A 12,178-nucleotide genomic window follows, 5' to 3' on the forward strand; every position below is an offset into this window, starting at 1 on the left:
TAGAGAAGCTTGCTCTGAGAGAACAGGGAGAAATCAGAGATGTGTGTCTGACAGTGCAAGCTTATACACATGCCCATTCTTTGTATGCCACCTTGAGCTCCTTGGAGGAAAAGTGGGATATAAATAGTAAAAATAAAATTCAGAACTAAGTTGTACCGAGTTTCGGTCACTTTCTATACTATAGGATTGCCACCTGAAACACACAGTTCCACATTTAAGTAATCATCAGTTTTCCAGACACAGAGATAAGAGGATGGCAACCCAAAAGCCCAGTCCAGTTAAACTGGAGCATCTCAATATGAATGAAATGGATTTCGACCCACTAACTTGTCTACTACTGAACTGGCTTAAAACCAAGTAGACTGACTTTGCCCGGCAGTGAATCAGAATGCAATCCTCAAATCATTCACTGTGGAAACGTCTCATTACAAGGCTAATAGAATTCTCTGCAGTGAGTGATTGCTGGGCTCCAACCTTAAGCTCTGTTCAAAGTCTGAAGATATAATGCTGAATTCCCAATTCTCACTCTACTGTAGGAGTAAGTCAAACCTCTGAGTAGGCATGCATACATTGCACTACATGAAAAGGCTCTCATTATTTATTAACACTTACAGAACTTTTTTAAAAATAATATTTGTATACCACTTAATATACAGAATCCCTAAGCGGTTTACATAAAATACCATAACATAAAAAAGAATATACATACAACATTATACACAGAAATATATCAGTAAAAACAGAGAATCCATCGACAAAACATTGTTAAATATCCATAAATAATAAATCAGCAGCGTGATTAATCTTAGGAGCCTATGTAACTGCATAGCAATAATGTGCAAGGCTGATGGGAACTTCATGCAGAGAGAGCTTTACACTGCAGAGGCCAGTCAAATGACACAGTTGTTTGATTTCGTAGTGAATGAGATATTCCCCGTGCCACTGTAACTTGAAAAGGTTGGCACATAGATGGTCTCCATGCTAGCGGCTTCACTGTAGCCAATGAAGGATAATCATCATTGGGACCTAGTTCCCAACTTTTAAAAATATTATTTTTATTATTTTAAAACAAAAACATAAAAAACCTTACAGGCAATTGCAAGTGTAAAAATGATGCTGGGAATGAACATGTGTTCTGCCACCCCCTTGTGTTTGCCAGGGGGATTCAAATAAGCAATTCAAATAAGCAATAAAGTTTGACACCAGTGCTAAGTAGGTGGGTTTATCAGTTTCTTAGCAGAATAATCAAAGCAACTTCACAAGCATGACTCTTCAGAAAAAACAGATATATACAATCTGAACTCAGCAACAGAGGAGACTATCTTCCTTAGATTTTAACTTTATCAGGTGTTGAGTACACACAGTTCCTCCTGCCCATTTCTTAAGCAATCCACTGATGGTATAGCATAGGAGTTTCTCTCTTCTGTCTCTGTGTTCCACTGCTCTTATATAGCTCAGTAACAAGGTGGGTCACATGTCTGTCACCTCCTAGGGGCTGACCCCTTGCCATCCTTGGGACAGGGAGCTGGCTGTGTGAGTCAGGTGACTCTTCCATCTGTTGCAGAGTAGCAAAATTAGGCACTTGAGCATCTGAGTGAGTTTTGTGCGTTTGAATCTGTCGGAATTTCTCTATTGAGATTCGTAGCAGAGTTGCGTAGCACTGCAGAACGGAGAGTATTGAGCGAGCTTACGTGTGTGTGTGTTTGAATCTTTGCGAAGATTCTACCTTCCCTGCAATTAGTCAGACAGAGACTTTAAGCTTTAAAATAAGAAACAACTACTTTATTCTGGAAGTACATGCTTGATAGGAAAGAGTTCTATATCTAGCTAACTGGCTATGCTGGAGCAGCCTGCACTGGTCCCAGTGCTGGCCCTCATCCTGGTTGAGAGGAGAGACAAAGAGAAGATGTCTGCTCCCCTCTCGAGATAAAAAGAACACTGAGAAAGGCGGGAAGGAACTGGGATCAACATTCCTTTGCTTATCAGCCTAGCAGGAAGGGGAGAGATGGCAGAGGATCAAAGTATAGCCTCAACCAGCAAGAGGTCTAGCTTTCTAGCTACCCCTATTAACCCCATGCAGCCACAACCCACCAAGTTGGAGTTGAACCTCATACATTCCAACAGAATCTTTGCTAAAGATTACACCTTCCCTGGAATTTGTCAGACTGAGACTATAAGCTTCAAAATAAGAAATAACTACTTTATTCTGGAAGGACATACTTGATAGTAAAGAGTTCTACATCTAGCTAACTAGCTAAGTGTTTGCCCTCATGCTGGGAGGAGAGAGACAGACAAAGAGAAGATGTCTGCTCTCCCACTCAAGAGAATGAAGAAGAAGTCGGAAGATGTGGTCAACATCCTGAGAATATCAGTCTAACAGGAAGGAAGAGTTAGTAAGAGATCAAAGGATAGGTGTAGCCTAGCAATCAGAATGTCTCCTCTCTATCTACCCTTTTTAACCCCATGCAGCCCCAACCCACCAGTTCGAGTTGAACCCCATATTCCAACACCCTTTCTCAACAAGAACCTGGTTCACTCTACACGGTTCATCTTGCCTCATAGCTTCTGGTGTCAGACTTTGCCCAACGGCTTGGTCAATGCATCAGCTGTCATCTCTCCTGTTGGACAGTAGGTCATCTCTAGAAGTCCTTTCTCCCTTATGTCCTTTAGGTAGTGGAACTTCACATCGATGTGCTTCATGCAAGAACTTTGTCCTTCTGATTCCACAAGTCTTATGCAAGCTTGATTATCCTCAAATATTCTGATAGGCTCTGGTTCAGATATGCCTAAGTATCATAGAAGCTTGCGTAGCCACATCATTTCCTTGCATGCTTCATCATCTGATACATACTCTGCCTCTGTAGATGAATGTGCTACAGTCTCTTGCTTTCAACTCACCCAGCAGATAAATGACTGGCCATAGTAGAACAGGTTTCCACTAGTTGACTTGTGATCGTTGGTTTCTCCAGCCCAGTCAGCATCAGTGTATCCCAGAAGCTTGAGATCTTGAGTAGCTGATAGCTTTAGTTATAGGTTTGCAGTGCCTTTCAGATATCTTGCCACTCTCTTGACTGCTTCCCAGTCTTTCTTGTTTGGCAAGCTGGTTTTTCTGCAAAGGTATCCCACTGCCACCACGTCCGGTTTGGTTATTGTGCTGATGTATAGGAGTTTTCCTATAGCTTGTCTGTAGCTTTTGTTGTCTTCCCATGGTTGATTGTTCTGGTCTGGATTCAAGTATCCTACTTCCACTGGAGTAGGTGCTGGAGTGCATCCTTCAGTCCTACTCTCAAGCAAGAAGGGGCGCCACACCAAACAGATGACAGTGAAAGGTAAGAAATTGAGTTATTCTTCCACCACAGAAGGTATAACAATAATATACCTGCAGAGGAAGGCGAGGACTCTGAGCCACAAGAGGCAACAGAGCCAGAAGGGGCAGCAGAAGCGCCAGCACCCAGAACCTCTGAACGCACCAACAAACGTGTACCACCAGAAAGAGTTGCTTACCTCTTGAGAGATGAACCTCCAGAACCAGAGACCTGGAAAGAGACTGAAGCCTTACCCAAAGCTGAAGCTGAGAGGTGGAGGCAGGCAGCCAAGGAAGAGCTGGAAGCTCTACACAAAAATAAAACTTGGACACTGACCAAGCTTCCTCAAGAAAGGAAAGCTGCAGGCTACAAGAGGAAATTCAAGAAAAAGACAAATGCTAAAGGAAGTGTTGAGAGATACAAGACAAACCATCAGAAAATGTCTGTATATCAGTACTGTTACCAGGCCAGATGTGGTGGTAGGCGTGGGATACCTGTGCCGAAAAACCAGCTCGCCAACCAAAAAGTAATGAGAAGCAACAAAGAAATTGGTGAGATATCTAAAGGGCACTACAACCATGAAACTGAAGCTAGCAGCTACCTCAGATCCCAAACTAGTGGGATATGCAAAGGCTACTTGTAGCTGTTCAAAGATTTAGGCATCTCTATACCAGGGGCTATTGTGATGCATGAGGACAGCCAAGGATGCATCAGACTCATGGAGTCAGAAGGGGTGAGTTCACAAACCAACCACATAGATGTGAAACACCATTTCATTAGAGATACCTACTGCAGAGGACTACTCAAGATGGAGTATTGTCTGACAGAAGAAATGACTGCAGACGCTCTCACGAAGGCATTGGGCAAAGTTAGACATTGTAAGCTGCAAGACAAGATGAACCTCGTGGGCTGAACACTTGTTGAGAAGGGATGTTGGAAGTGGGCAAGAGCAACTCCTGTTTTGTTCTTTTGTTTATGTTCCAGAAGGGAGATAGAGTTGGGGTCCTCCAGATGGATAGGCTTGATTACCTTTACCTATGATGCTCTGACTGACTTCCTTCCATTGTTAGACTGATACATCTTAAGGAAGCTTACCTGCCCCTCCTCCTTCTGCCCTTTCCCTCTCTTCTCTTCTTCGACTGTCAGAGAGAGAGGAGACACCTTTGTCTCTGCTCTCTCTCTCTCCTAGCCATGAGGGCAACTCCCAACCCTCCAACTTAGTTAGTTAGTTAGAACTAGGTATGCCTTTCTATCTACAATGTATTTCTATAAATAAAGTAGCTTTTCTTATTTTACTAAGTCTTAAGTCTCAGCGATCCTGATGCAGGGTAAAAGCCTGCTTTCTTAGGTAAACACACACACTGGCACACACACATTTCAGACAGCTGTTGTTCTCAGCTTAACAAATATACACATTTACACAATAACAAATTAGGCACTTGAGCATCTGAGTGAGCTTTGTGTGTTTGAATCTTTGGACCTCCTGATTGCTAGGCTAATACCTATCCTTTGCTCTGCCGCTAACTCTCCCTTCCTGCTAGACTGATATGCTTAGGATGTTGACCACATCTTCCAGTCTCCTTCCTTCTTCTTCTTTCTCTTGAGAGGGAGAGCAGACATCTTATCTTTGTCTCTCCCTCTCCTCCAAGCATGAGGGCAAACACTAGGCTTAGTGTTTGCATCTCCAACTTAGCTAGTTAGCTAGATGTAGAACTCTTTCCTATCAAGTATGTACTTCTAGAATAAAGTAGTTATTTTTTATTTTAAAGCTTAAAGTCTCAGTCTGAGAAATTCCAGGGAAGGTGTAATCTTTAGCAAAGATTCAAATACACAAAAGCTCACTCAGATGCTCAATTCCCAATTTCACTACTCTGCAACACTTTCTACCATAGTCGATTAAGCAGTTTCAGACCCCAAAATGCACTAAGATAGGGGATAAGAGACAGAAGTTTCTGGATTCTACAAATCTTTGGACAATGCTTGCATTGCAACATGCTACACTTTAAAATCATCTGGGTAAATCAGTGTCCAAGTAAGTCTCCCTGACTGTGCGTGGTTGGTAGTGGTCGCCTCTGTTCCGACGAATTGATGAATTTAATAAAAGAATACCATGGAAAATTTGTCTGTTTTTCTGTGTCCTTGTGCTTTGCAAAGTTATTTGCAGAACAGTTTAAAGCATTTTTTGTTCCTTCCTAACACTCTCTCATGAGTCCTGTCACAATGGTTCCCTGCTCCTGAGACAGTGCCAGAGTGTTTGGTAGATGGTAGCTGTGACTTGATTTTGGGACCCCTGAGAGTGGTTCCAATGACCTTCATCCATTCCAGAGAGCTGGCATGACCTTGTGTTGGGCTTTGATTAAAACCCCTGTTCAGTCATAGATTTAAGTGGAGACCTGGGGAAAGACACCTTTCTCAGCTATGTCGGGTTGTTGTGAGCATAAACAAGATAGAAAATGCAATGGATTAATAAATTAGTTAACAGTTATGTTAGGTTCCACCCCTATCACAGAGGTGCAGTACAGGATGTGTACCCTGGTTCATGGCATCCTCAACAAACTGTCTTATACTACATCATCTAGCTTAGTACTGTCTGTACTGACTTGTCACAGCTTTCCAGAGTTTCAAAGAGGAGTCTTTCCCAGACTGTCCTAGAGACTGAACTCAGGACTTTTTGCCTGTAAAGCATCTGCTCTTCCACTAAGCCATGGCTGTTCCCTAACTACCCATAAGAATGCTACAGAGTAAGATAGGCAGAAGATAGGCCAGGTGGTTAGTTTCAGGTGTCTAACCCTGCACGGTGGTCACTTATGGGGTCACCACAAAAATAGGCTGGAACTGGAATCTAGCCGTCATGAATGCTGTTCTGACAAAGTCTGACAGTTTTGACTTTGCCACTTCCACATTTGTGTGTGATAAGAAATGTTGGCAAACTACCCAGTCATTACATTATTATAGGGAGAGAAGACACCACTTGGAGAAATGATAAGGGGCATCTATGTGGGCATAGCTGGCTGAAGTGCACTGGAGGGAACCCCAGCAGATCTGTTATAGATGATTGCTAGGTGATTGTGGCATGCGACTCAGTCTGGTTTCATCTTTGATGTGTGGGAAGTGGGGTGGTGAGTATGAATGGACTTGATACCCTAATGTTGCTCCTTGCTAGCAGTATATGTATGCAATATTAAAAACAACAACATAGGTTAATCTATGAAAAACCATTAACTATAATGAATTTCCTTTGCTCTATACATACTTATGGATGAAGTGAGTATTCTTCACATTGGCATCACAGAACCAGGAAGGGTGAGATGGTCCACACTACTCCACATAAAGAATAAGGATGCCACAATGTACTGTATGAAAACCCCATACTGGAATGAACCACATTCTAACTTCACACTGCACAACATTCCCAGTTATGGATAATGTTGGACTCATTACATCTGTTCTATATCAGGAATGAAGTACTGAATTCTTGCTAGGTTAGCAAACACTTCTCAAGTTGCCTTCACATTTATCTAGATTTCAAACTAGGGGTGGCTAACGTGTGGCCCTCCAGATGTTGCTAGACTATAACTCCCATCATCTCCAACCATTGGCTATGCTACCCAACAGCTGGAAGGCTACAGTTAGCCACTGCTGTTTAAAGCATTTCTGGCTCTCAAATTTGAATATCAAATCTTTCAGTTTTTCAGATTCAGGTTTCAAAAACCCAGGCATCTCGTTTGAAAGCTGTACGAAACTGCAATGGCATGAGAGGATTAGTCATGTTTCCATGCATTTTTGCTTTTAATGGCTCACTGCTTTGTTTTTCTCTGCTAGGCGAGGAGCGCTACATCTGCTGGTACTGCTGGCGAACCTTTAAGTACCCCAACAGCCTAAAGGCCCACGTCCACTTCCACTGCGTGTTCAACAACGGCCGCAGTTTCCTGGGCTCGCCAGAGCACGCTCGGCCCTCGGAACTGTTCAGTCTGTCCCTAAAGTCAGCAGCCGTGCCGGCGCCTTTGAGGTCCAATTGCCCCGGCGCGGCCAGGGAGAGCATCAAGCGGGAATCATCCGGCTCGCCGCTATTGGCCAAAGCGGGGGGAGAAGGGCGCAAGACGGCCAAAGAGGAGCAAGAGAGAGCCTTGGACATGAGCGTTAGCTCGGGGCGGTGCCCGGGGCAGTTTCTGGGCCTGCTGGGTAGCGCCTCCGGGTGCAGCAACGGCTTGTCCTTCTACCCCGGGGTGAGATCCGCCTTCAAGCCGACCGGCCTGGCCAAAGCGAACCAGGCGGACGCTTCTTCTTTCCGAGAAGAGGGCAAAGGCAGCGGTTTCAGCAAACTCTTGGGCAGCCTCAAGCCCAGCCGCTCCCGCGGCGAAGGCCCGCTGGGAGTGGGCAGCAGCCCCCACAATAACCACTCCCACCACACCCCACACCCCCATCACCACCCCGCCAAATGCCACGCGGCTTCTGCCCCGCCCCCGCCTCCCTCAGCTGCGGCGGCTGGGGGATTGGTCTATTCGGGGGGCGTCCGAGGCTTCCCGCTCCTTTCGCACTTTGATGAAGCCTCCGCCTTCAAGCACGTGGAGCGGGGTCTCCACGCCAGCCTCTCGCCTCCGGTCACCAGCCGCTATCCTCCGCTCCCCAGTGGGCTACATTTGGAGCGCTTTGCCGCAGCCTTGCCGCCCTTTGAAGGGCTGAAGCCCTATGCCGCCTCAGGGGAATGTAACCTCCCGTCCTTCATGCCTTTCACCGTCTGCAACGGCGAGCTGCTCTACAACGCCCCCTACTATCCGCTCAAGCTCCACTTCGGCAATCTCCTCAAGTATCCGGACTCGGTGTCGTATTTTAATGGGGCCGCCACGGCGGCCGCTGCTGCCGCCGCTGCAGCAGCCGCGGGGCTCGACCCGGCCGAGCTTGGCTCCTTGGCCAGCATTGACCGCGAGATCGCCATACACACGCAGCAGCTGTCGGAGATCGCAGCGGCCGAGAAGAGTCGCAGCCGCTTGGAGAGCTTGCAGCCAGCGTCGGCAGGCCCGGCAAGCGGCAAACCCAAGACCGGCCACCTGTGCCTGTACTGTGGCAAGCTGTACTCGCGCAAGTATGGCCTGAAGATCCACATGCGGACTCATACCGGCTACAAGCCCCTCAAGTGCAAGGTCTGCCTGCGGCCCTTCGGCGACCCCAGCAACCTCAACAAACACATCCGCCTCCACGCCGAAGGCAACACCCCCTATCGCTGCGAGTTCTGCGGCAAAGTGCTGGTCAGGCGCAGGGACCTGGAGAGGCACGTCAAATCCCGGCACCCGGGCCAGAGCTTGCCCAAGGGCGGCAGCAGCGGCGCGGAGGACAGGAGTAGTGCCGACGCAGCCGGCTATGCGCGCCAGGAGCTAAAGAGCGACGAGAGCGACGTCGACGTTTGCTTCACGGACGATCAGAGCGACCAGGACACTGGCGGCGGCGGCGGCGGCGGCGACTGGGCCAAGGAGCAGCAATAAGGAGAGGCGGAAGGGTGGTATCGCGGCGGTGGGCGTGGGGAACAGCGCAGCAAAAGCTGCTGTTGCTCTCCACTGAAGTGGAAAGTCAAAGCAAAGAGCTTGAATACAACTTGACAATAAGACCACCGATTTAATTGAAACTTCAACCCGCATCATGTTTCAGGACAGGGTTTTTGGCCCAATTCTAAGCACATTTAAATCAACCCATTGGTGGTGGAAATTTCTTCTGATTTAAGATTATTTGGTAATAAGTTTCTTGGAAATTAATGGGCTTCTTAATAAACATGTTGAAGTTGGGGTGAAATGAGTGGACTTGCTCTCAAGTTCATAGGTTCAGGGCTGAAATACCTTCAGTCTAAGTGCGTTTTGGGTTTAACTAACCAATAAGGAGAGGCGGAAGGGTGGGATCGCGGCGGTGGGCGTAGGGAACAGCGCGGCAGGTGCTGCTGTTGCTTTCCACTCGACCAACTTTGTTGATTCATGCGCTCTTTGGCTAATAAAACGACCCTAGATTCCCTCTTCCATCCCAAAGCTGGAAAAGGGACACCTCTGCTTCATCACAACGCCGGCTGTGTCCAGACTCACATTAAGTCACCTCCTCACAAAATTTCAAGTAATTTCTCTCTTTCCTCCCGCCCTCGCAAGCCAGGATGGCTGCTAACCTATATACCAGGAGTAGCCAACGTGATGCCTTTCAGATGTTGCTGGACTACATCTCCTGCCATCTTTTACCATTGGCCACGGTGCTAGGGCTGATGGGAATTGGAGTCGAACAGCGTGTGGTTGGCTACCCCTGGTATACACAGAGTCTACAGTTGAGTCAAAGCAAAGAGCTTGAACACAACTTGACAACAAGACCACCGATTTTATTGAAACTTCAATCCGCATCATGTTTCAGGACAGGGTTTTTGGCCCAATTCTAAGCACATTTAAATTAACCCATTGGTGGTGGAAATTTCTTCTGGTTTAAAATTATTTGGTAATGAGTTTCACGGAAATTAATGGGCTTCTTAATAAACATGTTGAAGTTGGGGTGAAATGAGTGGACTTGCTCTCAAATTCATGGGTTCAGGGCTGAAATATCTTCAGTCTAAGTGCATTTTGGGTTTAACTAACCGGTTTAACTAGCTGCCCAGAAGGAAGGTGCAGTTCACTGTAGAGAAAGGTGTTCTTGATTCCCTTTCGTAGAAAACATCCATAAGGCAAGAGGGACTCTGTCGCAGCTGATCCGTTTTTTCTATTTAACCTTTGTAGGGAGGAAACAGTGCCTTTTTGCGTGAGGCGGGGGAGACGAGCAAGAAAGAAAGTAAGTCGGTGTCTCAATGTCTGGAAGTGGAGAGTTAGTTCCAGTTTTACACCCAAATGTACATCTCAGTGGAACAGAATATCCCCACTTGGACGCTGGAATACATAATCTGGTGTGAACACCAAAAGCACTACGAGGCACAACCCCATTAAATCAATGGGACAATTATGAGTAGACACACAGGCTTGTGCTATTAATTGTGTTTTCTTAAATGTAAGTCCTGCTGAGTCCAACCAGGTTCACTTCCTAGGAAATACGGTATGAATTTCAACCTTTTGTTGAAAGTATTTGTGGTAGATTTCAATCGAACTGGCTTTCACATTTCAAGTAAGGCTGTAAACCTTATCTGCCGATTTTGGATGAATTCCTTTGTAATCCATGGAACTTTCTTAGGAGTAAACATGTTTACTATTGCACAGCAGGAAGGGGGTGTAGGATCCCGATGGGGTAACAGACACCCTATTTGCAACTTATTTATAGCAGAACAATATTTGAGTAACCTTTGTAAAAATAAATATTGAAAGCATGAATGATAAAAGCATGTCGTATATCATTCTCAACAAGATAATTCTATTTGGTTTGTAGACTACATATTTGGTGTATGTTTGTTTTATAACGAATGATGTACAGTGGGCACAGTATTTTGGTCTTTGTTGCAGTTTGTCATGAGATTTTTTAAAATAAAGTTACTGACAAACTACTGTTCGTCTAATTCAGCTGAGGATTTTCATCCAGGTTTTCTTTGTGAATTCTCCACTACAATTAACCCTGAAATTAACCTGTTAGATGGAAGGATTTGTTTCACATTTATTTGCATGCTTATCCTCACTAGTTATTTTGGATTGTTTCACTGAACATCATGGGGTTTAGGTCTATTGTGAATATTTTTAGAATCGGAGTGTACAATCCTGTTACATATATCTCTGGATTTCAAGTTTATCTGGGGCGGAGATCTGGCCACAACGAGATTATACTGGTGTGATCTCATTGATTACAGCAGAATTTAAGAGACCCAACCAGTAGTGTAGTGGCAAATTCAGAAGTGCAAGATCCCTTCATGATAATCATAGCCATGTCCCTCTCTCTCTCTTTTTGCTACTGTGTTAAAAGTGAGATGCTTGTAAATGCCTTCTCCCACAACAACAGACATCTCTAAGAGCCAATAAGCACGAAAGAGGAGAGTGTTAGCTACTGAAAAGAATCTTCTCAGTGACTGGCTCACTTCCTTTCACTCTGATTGGCTCCAATCAGCAGGAAAGGACAAGGAAGCATGTTAGAAGACTGTTCTGGGTGGCTAACACACTCTCCTTTCATGCTGATTGGCTCATAGGATGCTGGAGATATAGGGACCCTGTTGGGACCCTGCTCTCAAAAAAGTAAGGGGTCTAAGACCCACTGGGACCCTGGATGACAACACCACTGCTCCCAACCCACAGGTAATGATCACACACACACACACACACACACACACACACACACACACACACACACACACACACACACACACACACACACACACACACACACACACACACACACACACACACACACACACACACACACACACACACACACACACACACACACACACACACACACACACACACACACACACACACACACACACACACACACACACACACACACACACACACACACACACACACACACACACACACACACACACACACCAACCTTTAACCCTGGCTTCCTATAACAAACAAGTCCCAGTGACTTCAAGGGGTCTTCCTTATCAACTGTATACTCCTGTATTCTGACACACAGTATCAGTATATCACTCCTGGCCCCTTCCCAGTCGGTACACACAGGCATACAAATAAACACTCTGAATTTGTTTCAGGCATATCCTCCTTCCCAATTTGGAAAACATATTGAGGACTCGGCAAATTTGTTGTATGTAGTACAGGGAAACTTATGCTACAATAAATCTGTTACACATTTGAAAATTAGCAATTTGAACAATTTGCTGCCCTTGGCTCCTACTGGGAGGAAGGGGGGATATAAATCCAGTAAACCTACCAACCATGACAGTCAGGAAAATTAAAGAAAAATAAACAAAAAAAGCT

General features: G+C 45.5%; 1 protein-coding gene across 1 annotated transcript in view; it reads left to right on the forward strand.

Annotated features, from left to right (window-relative positions):
• Nucleotides 1-10,674, forward strand: part of PRDM13 (PR/SET domain 13) — a 36,246-nt gene extending 25,572 nt beyond the window's left edge. Inside the window, exons 5-6 of the mRNA XM_061626076.1 lie at nt 7,128-9,029; nt 10,040-10,674. Coding sequence (XP_061482060.1) covers nt 7,128-8,785 — 1,658 coding nt within the window. The 3' untranslated portion in view covers nt 8,786-9,029; nt 10,040-10,674. The remainder of the gene's footprint in view (nt 1-7,127; nt 9,030-10,039) is intronic.
• The last annotated feature ends 1,504 nt before the right edge of the window (nt 10,675-12,178 follow it).

Source organism: Rhineura floridana, chromosome 4 (genome assembly GCF_030035675.1).
Source record: "Rhineura floridana isolate rRhiFlo1 chromosome 4, rRhiFlo1.hap2, whole genome shotgun sequence".
Lineage (NCBI taxonomy): Eukaryota > Metazoa > Chordata > Lepidosauria > Squamata > Rhineuridae > Rhineura > Rhineura floridana.